The sequence below is a fragment of the Pimephales promelas genome, chromosome 16, assembly GCF_988280905.1.
Source record: "Pimephales promelas chromosome 16, fPimPro1.hap1.1, whole genome shotgun sequence".
Classification (NCBI taxonomy): domain Eukaryota; kingdom Metazoa; phylum Chordata; class Actinopteri; order Cypriniformes; family Leuciscidae; genus Pimephales; species Pimephales promelas.
The window spans coordinates 21,422,126-21,443,811 of NC_142784.1; the positions used below are offsets into that span (position 1 = coordinate 21,422,126).

Consider the following 21,686-nt stretch of genomic DNA (forward strand, 5'->3'; position numbering starts at 1 on the left):
GCCTTCTGTTTCAGTACACAATGTCATTTTTGTTGATGTTTCACATGCCATGGCCATAAATATCAGAAATATCAGAGCTTTAAAAAGTCATGGGAATGAATGCAATCTTAATAAAATAAACATTAATATATACATGTAATTTATCAAATTATAATAATCTAAAGGGCCGTACACACCGGGACGAATATCGGCTTTTTCGGCGCATTTTTTGTGTTCACACCCAAGCAATTTTCACTGACGATGAGCCGAGTGAGCATGCAAATTCATTCCCTGACATTAGATGGTACTTGATGTAAAACAGAAATACACTAGTACACAAGGTGGCGCTTCTGACACTCGCTTGTTAATTTAGAAGAAGAGAGCAAGTATTTACTTTATTTATGCGCTTGTCATTTAGTTCTTTATGTTCAGACACCAACGAAACCAGCAGATCTGCATTCATCTTGCCTTGCATCTTCCTCGTCTTATTTCTTCCCGGCAGTTTAAATGCTACTTGGTGTATATCTTCTTTGCCGTTACATATGTGTGCTCGGCAGTGCCGTTTTGTGTTTGAGCGCCCCCAAGTTGTGTTTTACTGTAACTTCAGAAGCTCCAGGTCGATAGTTTTTAAACCAAAAAACAAACCCGAGGCGTTTTTTTTTTTTAAATAGCGTTTTTTGTGTCTGTGTGCACCCTTACATGCGGGTCTTTGTCTTCTCAGGTGTGAACCACCTAATTATTCATGACAAGGGTTGGGCCGTTCATGCCCATCCGCATATTGCCTTTCCAAACAAAAAAATGTTATTCACAATTTAAAACTATCTATTGTTTTTGTGAATGATTAGGCAGGATGATTTTCAGATCATTTTGAAGCAAAAACTCTAGGCGACAACATCCATTAGTCAAAAGTCTTGTGGACACATATTTAGTATGTTTTGTGGCTTTATTTCAGAAACTTTATTATATATTTTTTTTCAATAACCATGCATAAACAATATTATACAATTAACAATATAACAAAAATACTAACATGTACATACATGTTGCTCACATATTAAGGTAGCCCTGTTTGTTCTATAAATAGCGTCATTTTATCTGTGCAAATAGTGTTGTACACACTCTCCCACTGCCTGCCCTCTGCCTCTGGGGATTGGAAAGGGGCAAGATAGCCCCCCTAAAATGAAGGTGTGGGTGAATGAGGGACCGAAAGGTCTGAGCGAGAATGAGGAGGTGGTGGTGGAGGAAGGCGTTGAGGCTGTTAAAAAGGAAACGAGAGTGAAACAACTGTTAGAGAGAGAGAGAAAAGATCAACCGACGGCCCCCATCAGTCGTGCCACTCTTACGCCACATGAGTGACACCTCATATGTAATGGAAGCATAACCATGACCAGAGGAAAGTTACACCTCTATCTCTCCTCCTCTCATTTCCTCCATTAATGTCAGTCGCCTGTGCCATGTCTGCTGCGGATTGGTGTCATCTTGGCAGAAACATGAGGATCTGAGCAGAGGAAGGCATTTCAGAGCGTAACGTGAGTGTTGATTAATGCTGCACTGATGATGCATTTGACGTCCTGAAGAAGATAAGGAATGAAGCTCCAGTCTGCCAGCAGTCATCACTGTAATGAGAAGGTTAATCGAAATCTCCAGCATTGAATTACCAGACCAGAGAGAAGTGGACCTAAATATGATGCCTGGTAGAGCTTCACAATTAATTGATAAATTAATGAATCACACACATGTCCACTGTGCGCAATGACAAGTAAAAATGAACAAGGTTTTCACTTGAATGAGAAAAAAATTATTTTCATAAATGAACGCTAGACAGTCAAAAAACTATGAAGCAAAGCGGTAATCGGTAACTGATTCACAACATTTAGTCTCCTTACAATGAGATTGTTTGCATTATTGACAAAGGATATATGTGTACAGCACTTTGTTGAACACTTGTTGTTTTTAAAAAGTGCTATATAAATAAACTCTGACTTTTGACTTTGAGATGGGAAACCAAGTAATTTTAATGTCAATTCCATTCATCAATTAGGAGATCAAGTGAAATAATCAAGAACTATGATTGTTGTCAAACTTGTGCAGCAGTAATGCCTAATTCAAGGCAGTCAGATGTTTTCTAGCGTGGAAGAGGCCGTTTGTGGTGACGTTGAGCCTGGAAATGCGGAGGCTAAACTAGCAGGCCACAGCACTCGAAAATATAATTCATCTTTAATACTCTGAGGTGTGTGTTTGTGGATGTTTTGGCTGGTGTGAAGTGTTTGACGTCTGCTAGGAGGGTCATTTCTGTTATGCAGTGCCTTTTGAAATATTGTAACTTTTGAAAAATGAATATGCCTGTATTGTAATATGTGGAAGTAAATTAAATGGTAGACCAGATATTCAGAAACACAGTGTGCTCTTGACACGATGATACACTTAATATGTATTCATTCACTTTTAAATTCTACACATTGTCAAGAAATGTAGCAGGATGCCTGACAAGATGAAAATAAAGAGCTTGTTAATAAAGACATTACATGAGGATTATCTTATGAGATTTTGATGGTATGCTTTTATACTTACATTTTAATAGAGAACATATTTTACTTGTGATAGTGATAAGAAATAGATATTCATTTTTAATTAAAATACACACACATATATATATATATATATATATATATATATATATATATATATATAATTGCAATATTCTTCTTTTATTAGCTTCAATAGTCTGTATCGGAAAAGCAGAAAATGTTCTGCATAACAAGATCAGCCCAATGGCCTGAAGGTATATCTCACCCTTACAAAAATATACCATGGTTTTCCTACATTAACCATAGTTTTAACCATGGTATTTATAGTAAAACTTTGGTTATAAAAATGATAATCGATCTTCCAAAAAAAAAAAAAAAAAAAAAAAACATGGTTGCTAGACGATTACTGTAATAAAACCATTTTTTAAGGGAAAGAAATGTTGGAAGAGTGACCTGTTTGCTCTATCTCTCTCACAATTCAGATCAGCATCTTGCATCTATAATTTTGTTTGAGAGCAGAGATATACATCCAGGGAGGTTATTCCAGACAGGGCAAGATACCTACATAAAATCTGTGATCTTACCAGTGGTGCAAAACAGTGTACACACACTTTCTGTGAGCATGGATTTTAGCTAAACTCAGAAACTGTGAGGGCTTGCGTGAGCCAGCCCACACTAAAGAATCGTGTTTCAACACAAGCACAGACATGATTCCACATCAAAATTATACTATATTACATATTACATTATGTAACTGAAACTATAAATGTTCAAGCTAAATATTTCTAAACTTTGTTTGCCTTTACAGCTTGCAGTAAGCTGACATAGTAGCCTCATAGCTTAGCAAAATGCTAACAAGAAAAAAACATTTCGATTAGCTACGGTAAATACAATAATAATGTTGTTGTGTGACAGGTTCAGATTTTACAAACAGCTACTTTTTAGGATCCAAGGGAGTAGTATTTTCCACGGCACATTTGAACGGATTAGCTTTTACACTATTTTTACGCTAATTGATGATGTTTTTAACTGTTGAGGATTAGGGCAAAAACCTTTAATTACAATAGAAGAGATTTGATTTATTGCACTTTGTCATGCCTAGTGAGGACAAGGTTTAACAGTTAACAGCGACTGATTGAAAGTATAACCCTTTGAAGCTAAATCACAATGGATTTTGAATTTCTATGGCCTATAAGTTATCAACATAATCAAAACTTTGCTGAAAAACCTACTGTGCACAATCTAAATGCCTTCTGTCATCAGATTAATAGTTTATACTTTTTTTAGCAAGTAAAAGGCCTTTTTAAGTACATAATTCTAAAATTGCTACTAGTGTTTATTTGTTTTTTGCTGTGATATCCTTAATGATTTTTTTAAAGTGAAATTGAGAATATTTTTGATTGACATTTACTGGACTGAAACATTTTAGGTTTATTTGATTATCCATACATTATTTTTTAGAAAAATCCTGTTTAAATGTATCAAATATGATGCAACAGGCTTTTGAGGAATGTTTATTGCCTCGCTCAATCATCATGATATTGCATTTCATTATATGTTTTGCCCCCACAATAAAAAATACAGATCTTTGATCATAAACTGACTGAGTATTTAGAAAGTATTTAAATATCATAGGTAAATGTATAATTTGATTACGAAAACAGTTAGTGAACTAGACTAAACAATTTCAGTGTAACAATAAGATCGTTGTAAGGAACATTACTGTACTGAGCGTGTCTGGAAATGTGTATTATAAACAATATGATAGTAGTGGAATGAGTGACGTTAGACAGTAGATCTAGTACATAAAAAAGTTACATCCTAAAGCATACTTTTTGTTATTCTGGAACAGTCTTTTATATTCATTTCATGTCTCATGTACAGTATGTTGTAGTTTACCTTGCTATTTCATTACAGTTTACCTTTATTTCAGCATGTCTGAAAACTTGTAATTTATCACAATAAAAATAGCGGAGGTCTCTCCATAATTCAAACACTCTTCGTCCTAAATCGATCCGATTCACGCTTGGCCTGACGAGCTTCAACGGCTACATTTTTGTTTTGTTTTTTAAATTTATGATGAGTTTGTGTTGGAGTGTGTGTTGTGCTGGAGGCAGGAGTTTTTTGGCATTATCAGACTCATATCGTCAGCTGCAGTGCGGTCGCATAGACCGTATATAAAAAGGAGAGAGGTTCGGGAGCGCGCATACACGTAACATCCGATGGATTTCACAAAAAATCCGACCCGGAGACTTCACATAGAAATAGGAATACTGACCTTCAGAGGTAATAGCAAATCCCGACAAGTGGATCATTGTAATATGTGATTACAACCTCTTCACACACAGGCAATAAGTAAAGAATTCATTTTCGACGAAAAGTTCCATATAGCACCTTTAAAAAGGAAAATAAATTCAAGAAACAGTTCCATTTCAAAAAATGCTATTTTTCTCCCTGTTATTTCAAATGCCAGGATTTACAAGGCTATTAGCTAACCTTTGTCTACTTGCTCGCACATCTAAATCAAAGCCAGAGGTTGTCTTTAGAAAATCTTCAGAAAGTGTTTCCTTGCAGCCTTCATCGGCGTATATATGTGCCCTTTATTGTAAGCCTAATGTAATTACACATCTCTGTCGGCTTTAGTGATGTTTGGAGGCACCGGTGCCTATTTCCCTGTGGATCGGAAAGGTTAATTGTGCTATTGTATGCTGCAGGTCGAGTGGCTAATTAAAATCCATTATTTTCTCTCTGAGTGAGGAGAGGTGGCTGGGGCCTCTTCTCCCACCAGCATGAGGAAAACCCCCCTGCAGTCATCGCAGACCTCCCTCCTCCAATTAGACTCTTTGATGTAAAGTCTTCACCAGCCCCCCCCCCCCCCCCCCCCCCCCCCAACCGACTTCAGGCGACAGTTAGTGGATCAGCAGGAATATGCCCTCATCAGGTCTGTCTTCACATACTGATAGGGCCATTTCAGAGGAAGCAAAATAGGCATCATTACAAGTCTTTGACCTCCTCCTCTCATCCCCGGAGCTGAAGTGGATTGGGAGAATGGGCTTGATGCGGCCAGACGGAGGAGTGTGTCTCTGCCCGTATGGCTCCCTGCAGCAAGGGCTGTCTCAGGCGATGGGACAGATGCTGGCTCTGAAAAGCCTGTAAATTGAATTTGGTGGCGTGCTGAGGTTCCCGATGCAGCCTCAACCCTCTTGCATATTTGAAATCTGATTCTGATACAGATACTAACTTGATATTTGCATTTACCACCCATTCTTTATTTCTGTCTCTATTTCTCTGTCTGTCTTTAACCAGACTTCTAAGAAAGACTCCCGTTGCCTTCAGCTCTCTTCCTTTGCTATCTGCTGCTTTGTGTTTTGTATGATCTTTGCTTGGGATTTCTGTAACTCCTGACTGGATATTATAGTGTTAACCAAGAAGCTGTTAATTTAAAAAAATGCTGTATATACACTTTTTAAGAGCCTCTCTTGCACTCCCTAGCGTAGCGACCCACCCATCAACTACCCAGAGCAAATTTGCAACTTCTCATATCAACCTAAAATTGCAACACCTCTGCAACCACTTGCATTTGCTAACACCAGTAAAAACCAAGCAACACCCCATCCGTCTATCCATCCATCCATCTGTTTTCACCTTTCAGAAAAGGTTGCTCAAACAAACTCTCCCGCTATTATACTGAAGAATCCATAGCGTGTTTTGATTTGTTGTCAATGAAACAAGTTTGGTAACACTTTATAATAACTACACGCTAATAATCATTAGTTAAGCATGGGTAAACCATTAATTCATCATTCATAAAGCATTAATAGACATTAATAAGCAGTTCATAAATACAGCTATAAATGCTTTCTTCTTGATTTAAAAGCATATCTATAATTTGTTTAATAATTGTATTTTCATCCTTTATTAATGATCAATTTATCATTTCTAAATGAAGAATTGCATTTTTTATAAACCAGTTATTTAAGAGTTGTCCGTGGTTCATACGATTACTTAGAGCGAGTAAGTAAATGATTAATAAACTATTTAAATGTGCATTCATACATCTTATTATTCAGACATATAGTGATGGTTACTTAATGTGTTAATAAATGCTTTATTAACATGTATTAATGCTGTAATTAAGGATTAATTTGGGTAGTTCTAAAGCATTTAGTAGTGGTCAGTTAACTATTTTTGTGACCTAATCTAAAGTGAGGACTAGTCATGCCTTGTAAAGCATTTTTAAAGGCTGTTAAATATTTCTATGTTCTGTATCACTGTGTTGTGTTTGTTACATTTTACTGTTTAGAAGATTGACGAGTCTTTAAATCGTCTTTATAAATGCTTTACAAAGCATGAATAGTCTTCACTTTAGATTAGCTCACAAAAATAGTTAACTGATCACTACTAAATGCTTTATAACTACCTGTATTTACTACATTTACTTACACTTTCTAAGTGGTCTTATGAATGAATGACAACTCTTAAACAACTGGTTTGCAAATAATGTTATACTTCATTTAGAAATTATTAATTGATCATTAACAAAGTATGAAAATACAATCATTAAACGCATTATAGATATGCTTATAAAGCAAGAAAAAAGCATGTATAGCTATATTTATAAACTGCATATTAATGTCTATTAATATTTTATAAATGATGTATTAACTGTTTACTCATGCTTAACTAATGATTAATAGCGTGCAGTTATTATAAAGTGTTACCAAAAGTTTTTATTTTATTTTAGTATTATTAAGTCCAGCAGGCGTTAACAGGGTTGTGGTAATCAGCCAAACTTTAACCCCTTGGTGTGGCCACACAAATGCATGCGGTAGCTGAGGCTACATTTACACGAGCGTTTTCGTTTTAAAACTTTTGCTATGGTTACACCTGGCATCAACACTAATCCAGAGTTTGCGACCCTTGAAAACTGAGACTTTTTGAAACGCTGCAGAATCCATTTTAATCTCGAAGCGTCGGGGTTGCATTTCAGTGTATAGACCCTTTTACAGTTGGTAAACATGGTGACGTTTTTTTGTGGGCGGAGCTTAGGTGGAGGCAGAACGATCCCTCTGGCCGCTTCACTAACGCTAGTTAGCAAGGATTGTTAGCTTGTTTTTTAACAATGACTGGAGAAAATCCGATATTATCTTAATGTGTAAGGTCACTTAGTGTCCAGGACCGCGATTGTTATTTCCAAAAGTTATTTTTAACGGACGGAACCAGATTGGCCGACCTGTAGCCGCCTACACGCTCACTCAATGCATGGATGATCTGATAGGATTAACGTACGTCACCTCGGTTGAGTGGCCTGACTTCTATACCTAGTTTATAGAGAAACTGATCATAAATAAAAACTGATGGCATATAAATCTTTAGATGCCTATATGGTCCTGTACAAGACTTGTGTGTACGATCCGCAGTTCTGCCGAGCCAGCGCCGAGACCACGACAATGTAAAGAGTGACGATACAGTGCAATTTTAATGATGTGAATATTTTCTAGAAATAAAAGTTCCAGATACAGCATATTAATTTTTCATAAATTCTTGCACCAAACAACACAACAAGATGACGTTTAATAAAAGTAACAATGATTTAAGCTCCTTATTATGTAGCCGAATCTTGGCCGCCTCCAGTTTTCACTTTGTTTTGCCTCCAGCTAGCGGCGTGACGTAACTGTGACGTCGGCGCAAAAGGGGTCTATATACGGACCAAAATGGAGACTTTTGAAAACAAAGGCGTGGCTGCCCACATTCGCTTCCTGATTGGTTCTTCTGGGTCATTGTGTATCCTTCCCTGAATTGTCAAGCCCCTATAATATGACCATTACGGCAATAACAGATCAGTCTCGAAGACCATGTAACCAATAACATGGAGTGGAACTGCAAGCTTTGCTGTTTTTTTTTCTTTTTTAGCAGCCATTGTGGAGTTAAACTCTTAATTTTAGAATACTGCAGCTGCCTACATAGTGGCAAGCTGTTATTAGAGCAATCTGCAACAAATCTCATCAAGCGGTGCAAGCCCTTCATGGAAACGCTCATGCCTAGTGTGCATGAATGGTCATGTGACATACGATTTTTTTTCTGAAAGAGTGGAAATGCCAATAGGGACGAGGATCGTTTTCATTTTAAAATGCCATGTTTAAACGAAAACTCACTAGTGTAGACATAGCCTAAGACTAGTGTCTAGGGTCAGATGTTCTCCTTATGCTTGCAGCTACCAAACATGACGTCAAAAACTGTGGTTGGTCTTGTACAGCCTTGGTCTTGTGGGTGGTTTTTGGCCAAAGTTAACAATATGGGGCAGATTTTATACCGATCAAATGTCTGACACTGTAACCAAATTCCCTCACGCAGCTGTTGCTTGAGTCTGTTTAACTAAAACAAACTTGTGCCTATCGTTTAATCTTCAAGGAAAGGGTTTCAATAATGTACTGTCATTCATTCATTTACCTTTGGGGTGTGTGGATCATTTGGCAACAGGCATACCATGATGCAACCCCTGGAGCAGCTATGGATTAAGAGTCACGCTCAAGGCTGAGATTAGAGGGGTCATGAGAACCAGTGCCAGTTGCAAACATCTGTGGATTCACTAACAAGGTTCAAACCAGCAACAATATGATTAGCATTATGGGTCTATTACTCACTTAAACATTTTTAACCCAATTATAAGTGTTCGGAGTGAAGCTACAGTCAGTCCTGCCATTTGTTTAGCTGTGTTTACACCTGGTATTAAGATGTTTTGGTCGATCCAACCACAAGCAATTACACCTTGTGGTAGTTCACTCACGGCTCTTCCTTGATTCCTTCTGCGCTTCCTGGTGTATTTTATTGGTTTAATTGTTTGTCTGTGCACATGCATCAGTCATATTTCATAATGTTACAGCCTCTTTATAGTGACTCAACAGACAACCTGCTGCTTATGAAAGAATTGGTCAAGATCATATTCAAAAATATGTATATATTTGTATATTTATGTATGATATAGCAATACATATATTTATATACCTGTATGAGATTTCTTTCATTTTTAATGCAAGAGTGCATCCTTTGTTAAAGCCAACTTATAGTACATTTTTTGTCAGTTTCCCAAGTGTGGAGTTTGGCTGCAGGTGTGTGGAGTCTAGTGAATGTTCTCTTACATTAGGCATCCGAATACCCACAATTCCTGCTCCAGTGCTTCTGTATTCATAACACACATTCTAAAGAGAAATGCACTTTCTTTAGACACTCTTTCGCTTTGCCTGCAAACGATCACTCATATTGTTCCTCATGTGACTCTCTGAGCCCTCACTCACCTCTAATGTCACTGTTATTTTTTTCTGTCCTTCCTCTCTCTCTCTTTCTCTCTCTCTCTCTCTGCCGCCCAGTCTGGCTGCTATGTAGGGTAGCTCCGTGGAGACTAGGGCATTGCAGTGCCGTTGTTTTTGCTCACCTAACCTTTCTTATCGCTGTCTCTTTCTCACCTCAACCCTCTTTCCTTTTTCCCTCCTCTCCCCACTCTTTCTTTATTTTATTTGACTCCATGCTTGTCTAAATAATAATGCTTTGCAGAGAAGCTTTAGGGGAGTACAGATTTACTCTCATATTTACAGAAGAGAGCATCGGCACTGCACATCAATGCATGTTCACATTCACATTCTCCCTGCGAGCTGTGCTCTGCTTCCCCAAGTGTGTGTGTGTGTGTGTGTTTCTTGCTTTTCCTTCACATGTATCTTAAATAGTGCGAGGAAATTTGATGCAAGATTTTTGTTGTCTAAAAAAACCGTAACATTTGTTTTCAGTGATTTAAATTAAAGTTGAACTTTTGTATATATTTAGTTCTTCAACTACTAACTGAAATGGGTTTACTAAAACTTTAATACAAATAAATTAAGTCTGTAGAAATACATATAAAATAATAGATAATAAATTACTATAAAACTAAAAATACTGTAATAAATAATACTGAAATAGCACATTTGATTTCATTCCCAAATATTACGTTATTTATTCATCGTTGGGTCTCAGTGGTTCATAATCTAGATTATCTAGACTATCTGTTTTGCATATTCATACTTAATGGTTACAATATGCAGACTACATTGAACATGAAATCATAAATGTATTTGCTTTCTCTTAAACATGTTCCTGTCCATTGTGATCAGTTCATCAGTCCATATATATATATATATATTTACACTTGTGTTTTCATCTCCAAAATGACTTTGGAATTGCATTCTGATGTCATTTTTGAACGTGGTTTTGTGGCCAATCACAGTGAAGTGAAGAGACCACACCTGTCCTTTCAGTTATAGCAAAATTCCCCAAGAACACTTTATATTTAATTCTTTAAATATTTGTACGCATTCTGCAGTAATCACATAACTCAAGTAAAATGGTTTCCAAACATTTTAATTTTGACTACTTTTTTTGACTACCCCTTTCTCTCTCTCTCTCTGTGTATATGTATATATAGGTGGGTGCAGATCGCTTGTCCTCGCCTCTCCATTGACTGGGGAACAGCTTTCTCCAAACCCCTGCTGTCTCCATATGAGGTACTTCAGACTTGCATGCATGTACACTGCACAGTCCTCCATCTACTTTACTATGAAAGACAAGACAAAGACCTATACTGACCATAAGAAATGTAATCTCCCTGAACACAAGGCACACATAGCTGAACATCCGCTGCAGGTGTTCACTTCACATCAGTCGAAATGCTGCCAGCCATGTTTGTGATGCGTGTTTCTGGACATTTCTTAGTGCCTTTGGGACATAAAGGCTCTGAATGCATTTGTGTGTACAACGTGTGTATGTGTTTGCTCCTTGCAAACAAACATCTATGCACACACCTTCGTGCTATGTGAAGGAACAGGGTTTGTTTACTCACCATCTCTACTCCTCAGAGGCAGGCGGGATGAGTCGGCCAGCTCAGGGTGGAACAGGATCTCCCCCCAATGGCCGACTGGCTGCAGCGCTTCTCTGAACACGTCTTTCTCTCTCACATCACCAGAAGCTTGTGCGCATCTTGATTCATGTCATGCCAAAACAGGACTTAGCCAGAATCACACACCAAGTGTTTTTCCTGGGATAGGTGTCTCGGTTAAATCCCTATTATCCATTCCCAGATGCAAAACAAGAACATCTGGCGGGTTTTATCTGCAGATAGACCTCATTAGGATTCCTGTTTCTCTTTTCGCTTAGTCCACCAGGAATACCACAAGCATAATGTAGTAGTGGGCGACTGATATGGGATTTTCTGTGGCTGATACCAAAATCTACACTGATATCTTGAGATCGAGGTGTCCCATAGACGATATCTAATGTGTGTGATATTTTTATTCACCAAGGATTCTTTGTTTACTGTGATCTTTGATAATGTAAACATAAAAGTAATGTTACAGATTACTTTACTTAAAAAAATATTAAGCAGCACAAATGTTTCGATGAGTCAATAAGGAGTAATGGCTGATGAAAATTCAACTTTTATCTAGAAAACCATTATTTTAAAATGTAATAATATTTTTATTCACCAAGGATTTTTTTTTTACTGTGATTTTTAATAATATTATTTACATGTAACATAAAAGTAATGTTACAGATTATTTTACTTACAATATTGCATGTTATTTTGCATTAATAAAAGTAAGTCATAACTAAAATATATACTATACTTTCTAAAAATGAATTATACATTAAGTAAAAATAAATATATTCAGGTATAAATCGGGTTTTGCTTTATATTCGTCAATAGGGTTCCAAAAAAAATAATAAAATAAATAAAAAATATTAAGCAGCACAAATGTGTCCAAGTAATCAGTCAATAAGGAGTAATGGCTGATGAAAATTAATTTTTCACTGATTTTACAATATTACATTTTTTGATATAAATGATTTTTTAATCAAATAAATGCAGGCTTGATGAGCATAAGAGACTTCAAAAACATTAAAAATAGTAATCTTTCCAAACTTTTGACCGGTACTGTTGGCTATATCACTATAGCCACTGTAACACTTTCCATGAGTTTGACTGAATTACAATCAAACAATTTCCACAACACCTCAACAATCAAACTTAGATTCAGCCGTCCGTAAATAATTGTTTGCTCTGTGTTATCTCTATGTTCTTTATCCTGTTCTAAAGCCCTTTTGTGCTCATTTGCCAGATCAGATGTGACTCTTTCTTTGAAACTCTGCCTAAAGGTCAGAAGCTGGTGTTTAGAGTGAGCTGTTCAATTAAGCTGCCAGCTGAGACTCTATTTGAGCCTCTGGTGTGCTTGTCCTCTTGTTGTTGTGCATCTGGGCCATTCATTTCTCTCTGTCCTGGTTAAAACCAGTTTGCTGTCTTTGGTCAAGACAGTAGTGCATGAAATAGACTTCATCTCTTAAAAGTGGAAAATGGTTAAGTGTGGAAACAGCCAAACATCGTCTCATTTCAAATCACTGCACAACTTCACATTTTACTATGTTTTACTTACGAGTGTCGGTTTTGCTCAGTCCTTGCACTAAAATGTGTGCAGTGATTTGAAATGAGACTATGTTTGGCTGTTTCCGCACTTAACCATTATTTGCAACTCATCCTGTAAAAAAGGTTCCTTGCATGACAATCAGCACATTAGTTAAAGGGATAGTTCACTTTGAAATTAATTTTTGATATGTTTTAGCTTACCTCAAGGGCATCCAAGATGTAGGTGTCTTTGTTTCCACAGTATTTTCAATTTTTACATTTTTCGGTCAAACCGTTGTTGTCTATCAGTCATATAATGCAGGTATAGGGGGTCCAACTCAAAGACCATGCACAGAGAAGTCCAAGATTTGATGACTCGTAAATGTAAGTACACAATGATGGCCTAAGACACAAAACGAGCGGTTTGTGTGAGAAAACGAACAGTATTTATATCGTTTTTACCTCGTGTAACCATAGCCATGCCCAACTGATCTGAATCAGTTGTCCAGTGTCCAACTGAACCATGTCCAACGTTCATTTACGAGTCATTAAATCATGTTTAATTTGGACTTCTCTGTGCATGGTCTTTGAGGAGGACCCCCTATACCTGCATTATATGACTGATAGACAACAACGGTTTGACCAAAAAATGTCAAAATTGAAAATACTGTGAAAACAAAGACACCTACATCTTGGATGCCCTTGAGGTAAGCTAAAACATATCAAACATTAATTTCAAAGTGAACTATCCCTTTAATACAAGGTTTAATTAGCAGACGGAAGTAATGACAACTAAAAATTGCCATGTGAAAAAGAAAGTACACCCTATTGATTTCTATGGTTTTACATATCAGGACATAATAAAATTCATCTGGTCCTAGACAGGTCTTAAAAAAGAGGTAAATACATCCTCAGATGAACAGCAACACATGACATATCACACCTATACATTATATTTACTTGAATTCACTATGTGCACTATACATTGACAATGCTGTTGCCACAAGAAGAATCTTCCACTTCTGTTAATCGGCCAAGCAGAAATGTTTATCTGCCGTTGCCTCTGAAAACGACTAAATATCAGCCTATTAATCATCCCGGCCAATATATCGGTCTCAATGTACCCACTGTAGCAGTGGAAGATCATTTATGTTGAGTTTATGGCATCATATCTCTTAGTGAAAAATGACAATGCTCAGTAGAGCCATATTGTAGCGCTGCATAATCATATGTACTCCTGATATTGAGCGTCACCATAATCCATTTTCATTGCCACTTGGCCCACGCTGGAGCTCAGTGCATTTTTGTGTGCAGAAACGTAGCGCAAATATGGCATTATGAGAATACATTAGAATGCAGCAATAACATGCTGATGTTTTTGTAGTGTAACAGCATTTCTGCCCAGCCTGGTTGCTTAAATATCTGAACATGGAGTTCATAGTTAAGCTTTTTCTCAGACATTGCCACCATAATGCATCTCTGCTTGTGTTTGCTCTTTCTGTGGAGTCAAAAAGAAATGAGAAGACTTCAGGGAGTGTAAAGGTGAAGTATGAAGAGAGAGAGAAGGCAGTGACTTTCAGTGTGTTGTGTTATATTTATAGTCAATGACACACTTGTCTCTCATGTCAGTGTAGGGATTAGAAGGTAGAAAAGCTAGTGAAAGAGGGATGGATGTGTCAGGGTTAATAAGGACATGATGGATGGAAGAAGAGAGAACAAAAGACTGATGTTGGCACCACATTAAGAGTAAGTAAAATGCGGTTTTATTTCATAAACATACATTTTTTCCTAATCACCAATTGACTTTTTGCACAAAATTAATATATTTATATTTAATATTATTATAATGTTTTTAAAATAAGAATATAATTAATGCAATATATGAATATAATAATACTTGTTTATTAAATGTATAATAATAATGTTTATTTTTATTAACTTTTTATTGTATTGTTATTTAATTAGGGTATATTTTATTAATATTATATAATATATTTTCATAATATTCAATATTATTACATTTTTATTTTAAATGACTAAATTTTAGTTAGTTTTATAAACAAATATAAATAGTAAAATAGTGTTTGGACAAGTCTTGTTTGGTCCCTACATAATTCCTTTACTATTAATATAGTACTATATAGCCTACATTTTAATATGTTCATTTTTATATTTTATCATTAATTTATGTGTTATTAGTACAACATTTAAAATTTTCTATATAATTTTTATAATAGTCTGTTCAAATTATTCCAATGTACTTTTGTTCGTTTGGGGTGTCTACATAATTCCCATACTTCCATTTGTGCTAATTCCTTGTTTGATTGCTTTAACTATTAATCTAAAATATGAATACAAAATAAAGTGTGAGTTGGTCCAAACTTCTGACTGTTCTGCAATATCTTTCTAGAATCATATTTTATCAAATTAAAAAAATAATAATAATTCTATGTAGGGTTAAGAGTCTAAATGATATTATAAAATGCATTCTATATTCAGAACCCTCAATTTTCACTGAAAAACATTCATGCCAGAACATCTCGACTGTCGCTTTTCCAGTCAATAAAAGCGAGTGACTAAATATTAGGTTTTGAAGGCTGTTTAAGAGAGATTTATGAAGATGAATTTGTTTGTGGGGCATTGTTGTACTGTCAGTGGAGAGAGACAGTCCTTCACCGGAGGCAGGGGCGTTTGTCATTTCTCCCACGGTATTAGAACCGTACGTCACAGCGTGCCTCGCTTGTGAAGTGGGTATACATGCCCACAGGCGGAGACGAACACGGCGCATTGATTATTCATATAAGCAGCTCAGTCTGACTGGTGAAATCCGCCTGGAGTTTATGTAATGTAGCCACAAGCACGAGGAAGTCCTGCATTCCTCTTGAGGCCCTCTAATGTATTCGTCTGCATTTGTAGGTCACATGGAACAGCACGGATCTCACCTCGACTCAGAGTCTCTGCTCGGTGCGTATCACCAGTGGGGGAGATCTTTGCGCATCGGTAATACAAGAAGCCATCCGGGAGATTTTTTTTTTGTTGTTGTACGAGAGTCACGTGACGTGCCCTCTTAGATGTGAAGCATCGTGGTTGACTAGATCTCCCTTGATGTTCGACTGCGCTCATAGCGTCAGCTATTGGCAGCGCTGCCATGTTGTTTTCTCAAGATTCTCTCCTCTGGCTTGTAGCTACAGTGTTTGATGCTGTCTTTAATTTAAGATCTCTCTCTGTTTCAGGCAGCAGTAGCGCTGCAGCAGGTGGGATGGCAGGAAGTGTATCCTATGGACTTCTACTCCAATCAGAGCCTGGGTGCTTGGACTCCTAATCACCCAGACAACCAACAAAAAAGACCTTCACGTAAACCCACCCAGGTCTGTGTGTGTGTGTGTGTGTGTGTGTGTGTGTGTGTGGTGAACATGATTTCACCAAGTACAAAATGTTCCTGCACAACAACCCAAGCAACCAATTTAAGGGACAACTTTACAGTTTAGGCTTATCAATTCCCCCTGATTTTACGGATAACTTGTGGGTAGGGTTGGGTTTAGGGTTAGGACAAAATTTTGGGACAGGAATGTTTCCAGCATCGACAAAATCTTTTGATCTGTCTTGGCAAAATCACAGTGGTGTGTGTCTTGAGGTTTTTGGGGGAATAGATTTGATTTGCTTTTATGTGTGTCATAATAATACAATCCGAAAATATACGCAGTATATACACGTATATTGAAATGTACTTTCTGAAATTATTGTTATTTACAATAGTATTAGAAATAAAATATTGATAACTTTATTAATGTTTTGTGTGTAAAACATTTTTATGAATGTTGTACTATTTTATTATATTATGTTTTATTAATATAAAATAATGTGTGTTTTAGTCAAATTCAATATTGAAATTATATTTAAAATTATGAAAAATAATTGTATAAATAAATATAAATAGTGAAATAATGGTATACATCTCTTGACTTTTTAATCCCCATATAATTTATTTAGTTGCCTTTATATCCTTTTTTAATGCCATTAATTATTATATATTTCTATTTTATTATTAATTTATTTGTATTAAAGTTACACTGTCACTTTTTTTGGTCAAAATTAAAAGTCAATACATCATCAATCCTACTTACAAAACAAGGCGGGGTAGTTTTTAACAGGAAATTGCATAATTGTGTCATTCACCCATGTGTGTCTTATCATATCCATAAAGGGCAGGGCTGTACGTTAACTTTTTTTGCACATAGCACTGGTGCTACAGAGGTTCAAAGTTCTGGAGCACAGGCCAAATAGTTGTAGCATAAGTATAAAATATCTGATATCATCCCTGAAAACAAACACAAGTAATGGAGTTTATCACTTAAAGAGGCATTGATGTTCCATAAAGTGCACAAAAAATACAAACCATCACAAAAATGTATTTGCTAAAAATGGAAGAGTGCAGAAACATAACACCTCTTACGCTTTAACATTACACATCAAAGTAGAACAGATCTGTTGGCAGACATCACTAAATAAAAACTAGCACTAACCTATCCCATGACACACCTCTATGAGACTAATACTGTCAACAGCTGCATCTTTTCTTTAGTTTAGTAGTGTGTGTGTCACAGATGATCTAGCATGTCTGCTGGCCAGTGGCCACTCTTTTGTTTTTGGTATTTCCTTTTTCCACTCGGGGGTATATCTACAAAGTTTCTCCCTTACTTTGATTTGGTAAAATTGCTTCTGTCGATTCCTCCTCAAGGGCTCATTTGGGGTTTTCGTGGATCACTTGAAAATAGTGTTTTATTTTCTCATCAACTAGCAGCTGCGTAGAAATAATGGGCTTAGGAATTGTGGGTAATGGACTTGGACAAAATGACTCAAACCGGGACAAAATGCAGCCGGGAGTTTTAATCAAACAATAGACTACACCAAGTATAATAGCAGTGCGCCATCAATCTCACACGCAAGCGATCACAATCACTTCACACTATTAAAGGGATAGTTCACTTTGAAATTAATTTTTGATATGTTTTAGCTTACCTCAAGGGCACCCAAGATGTAGGTGTCTTTGTTTCCACAGTATTTTCAATTTTGACATTTTTTGGTCAAACCGTTGTCTGTCAGTCATATAATGCAGGTCTATGGAGCCCACCTCAAAGAGCATCCACAGAGAAGTCAAAATTAAACATGATTTAATGACTTGTAAATGGTGAAACGAGCGGTTTGTGTGAGAAAACGAACAGTATTTATATAGTCTTTTACCTCTTGTTAACAGCCGTCGAACTGATCTGAATCAGATGTCCAACTGAAACGAACTGAACCGTCTCCAACGTGATCGCGTGCGTATGTACTGTACGTCACGCATTGTTTACACGGAGATTTCTGAAGTTTTACCTTTCACTAAACATATTTAGATATACAGGAAATCGCAATGGAAGACAATTTTGATATATCTAAATATGTTTAGTTATTTCAAAATTTCAAAAATATAGTGAGTTAATTTCAAAAATATATTGTTGGTTGGCATTTTGAAATTACTGATTCACAACAACGACTTTGAATCAAATGGAAATATTCTCTTATCTCTTACTCGTGAAGACAAAATCCATTGAAATACAATCATAAGATTAAACGACAATAGCAAGCATTGCAAGAGCAGGGAAATAGTTTTAATAATAAGTAATATATAATATAAAAACAAAATGACAAAAAGGAATAATAATAACAAAATGATGATTAAGTGATAAAGACAGAAATCCAATAATCATATGAATAAATTACTAAATATTAAATGATAATGATAGGAAATTAAATTGGGGGAAAAAACAAAGAATGTAAAACTGCACTTATGGCTTGCTATTGAGGTCCTTCATTATTTAAAACTTGTGTTTTTGCACGTTTCTGTGATGAATAGATTTATAAGTTTGTTTGTTTTTTCATAAAACTGTGTGATATATCATCGACTGTTTAACATCAACGCGTGCATGTGTGTGTTTTGCAAACTGACATAAGTTTAAGACTCACCCTTCATCTCGTTTCCCTCCGTTATGCAGAATCAACTTTAGTCAGAAAGGAGCAATATCTTGTAATAACTGCTCTTAGCGTGTGGTTAAATGCGTAAAGTGCATCAATACAACACAAACAAGAATCGACCTTCTGTCTTGTAGCAGTTTGCTCGAGCTTAATAATCTCTCGTCCTATTCCCTCAGAAGACGGGTTCAGATGCCGGTCAGCGAGTGAGGAACTGTGGCCGTGAGCAGAGCGCCCCCTGTGGCTGCCAGGCTGAATAACCTTAAAATCCCAGCCAACCACAAGAGGAGACAAGCAAGCCAATCAGATCTCACTATGGACATCAAAGCTCTGTATCCACAACACACTTCATCAAATCAGCACTCTGCATGAAAGACACAAAAACAGTGAGAGGTAGAATGAATGAGTGTGTGTGAGAGGATTGGAACACACAAAAAATAAGAAAGGCTGTATGTGTCTGGCTGACATGTCGTTGGTGTGTGAGAAAGAGATAATCCGTTGAAAAGAATGCTGACCCTGAATACACAGTATTTCGTCTTACAGCGTGTGTGGCTTTAGTTACACATAATCATCTTGTCTTTCACTTAGAAAGGAGCAGCCAGCCTCTTTGTATTGGTGACCTTCATCCTTTCAAAATTACAGCGGGAAGCGAGAGCGCATTCAGAATTATTTTTGCGCAAAGAAAGATAATTCTCATTCTAAATTCCGACACTGGCTTTTTTATTTCTTATTATGTTGAGATGAGAGGTTCTCCAACATAAAGGAGCTCTTTACAGGATGCGTTTCAGCTGCACGCGAAAATAAAATTAAATGTTTACAATTTTCTGTCAGACTTTGATTAACTGCCGTTACATGGATGCCAGTACATATATTTTGTCTTTTGTAATCACTGCACAGTGAAACCCAGGATGGATCAGCGGTCAGCTCAAACACACGGAGCCAATTTCCCTAAAGCGGATTATGCAAAGTCTTGGACTAACTTTCGCTGTCGGTAGTGATTATTCTTGGTCTAGTCTGAAACCAAACCTGATCTACATCCAGGAAAGCTGTCATGTTTCTGTGATTTTGGCTCTGAAGATGCTGACTATGATCACAGGCCTCTGTCAAACTCCTTTAGTTGTCTTCTCTTAGGATTGAAGCATATTTTGTGCCCTTAATTATTTATTGATCTACTAGATTATTTTTAAGTAAAAAGGAACAATAAACACTATATTTGATGCTTTTGTTGAGTGTCTGTTAAAAATGTCCAACATTTTGCAGTAATGTGTGTGTGTGTTAATAATTAATCAAATATAACTTTTTTTTAACGATTAGTCGCGAATAATCGCATCCAAAATAAAAGTTTGTGTTAACATAATATATGTGTGTGCAGTGTGTATAATTATTTTGTATATATAAATACACACACATGCACGCATATATTTAAGAATTTTTTCCATATATATACTTTATTTATATTTATACAAAATTAATATTATACATAAATATAAATATTTGGTATATTAATAACACATTTTTTAAAATATATACACGCATATGTGTGTATTTATATATACAAAATAATTATACACACTACACACATATATATTATGTAAACACAAACTTTTATTTTGGATGCGATTATTCGCGATTAATCATTTCACAGCCCTAGTTTTTTTTTTCTATTCATCGGTTACTATTATGATTATATTAGTTATTGTTATAAATTAGTCCTACATTTATGGAATAATAATTATTAGTAATATAATTGGGAGTAGTTGTTATTTTTGTTGTTTTATTATTTTGAAAATAAATTATTTTATTATTAATTAGTCCCAACATTTTAAAATAAGAATTATGTTATTTGGAGTATGTGTATGTATACAATACAAAAAATTAAGTTATTCCAACATTTATGGTATGATTATTATTATAAATATAATTAATCATTTTTACTATTTATTGGTTACTATTTTGTAATAATAATAAGTAGTAGTAATATAAACTATATTATTAATTAAACTAATTGTTCTTTATTTTACTATTTATTATTTTAAAAATAATAATAAATATTATTATTATTAAATTGGCTAATATAATTAATAAATGAGCATGCAAGGGCAGAAAATTGCATAGACTGTTGTGAATGAGATAATGTTCAATAGTCTGCAGTGATCTATAGAGTTTCTGGTGGATCTGGTCATATATTATTGCCACTCTGTGTTATATAACATCTGTGTCCGTTTATTGATGTTGCTGCATTTGAATTGATTGCCTATGTATTTAATAGGGGTGATCTTATTTCATCAGGCTAGGTTTGCCTATAGACCATTTCACAAGATGTAAACAACACTGGTCCAGAAGCACTTCCTGTTTCAGTTTTTTAACACTACATAAAAGCTGGGATAAAATACAACCAACAGAACATTTAAAACTGAATCAAAAAGTTAAACAAACATCTTTAAGATGTTTTCTTTACATGTGAAATAAAGAAAACAGTTACAAACTGAAACAGGAAGTGCTTCTGGACCAGTGTTGTTTACATCTTGTGAAATGGTCTATATGTCCACTAGGTGATGCTGTCTGCCTGATCTGCAGCAAAGTCTTACCTGAGAGTTCAGCCTTTGCTGTTTGCTGTTGGTGATTGATTTACTGCTTTATTTTGCATGGCAGTGTACGAGAACGCATGCTTTAGTTATTGGCGGTGTGGCAATTACTTCCAGATGTGATGAGGATGTCTTTCCTCGACACACTCACACATTTCT

At 35.9% G+C, this 21,686-nt stretch overlaps 1 protein-coding gene across 3 annotated transcripts in view; it reads left to right on the plus strand.

The window, feature by feature from the left end:
* Positions 1 to 20,159, plus strand: part of dph1 (diphthamide biosynthesis 1) — an 89,679-nt gene extending 69,520 nt beyond the window's left edge. Inside the window, exons 10-12 of one of the 3 annotated variants that reach the window (XM_089121206.1) lie at positions 10,963 to 11,041; positions 16,167 to 16,301; positions 19,122 to 20,159. In XM_089121206.1, coding sequence (XP_088977332.1) covers positions 10,963 to 11,041; positions 16,167 to 16,301; positions 19,122 to 19,202 — 295 coding nt within the window. In that variant the 3' untranslated portion in view covers positions 19,203 to 20,159. Of the gene's footprint in view, positions 1 to 10,962; positions 11,042 to 11,392; positions 11,999 to 16,166; positions 16,302 to 19,121 lie in introns of those variants that run through there. The other 2 variants (XM_089121207.1, XM_089121208.1) reach the window with 2 other exon arrangements.
* Positions 20,160 to 21,686: the final 1,527 nt, after the last annotated feature.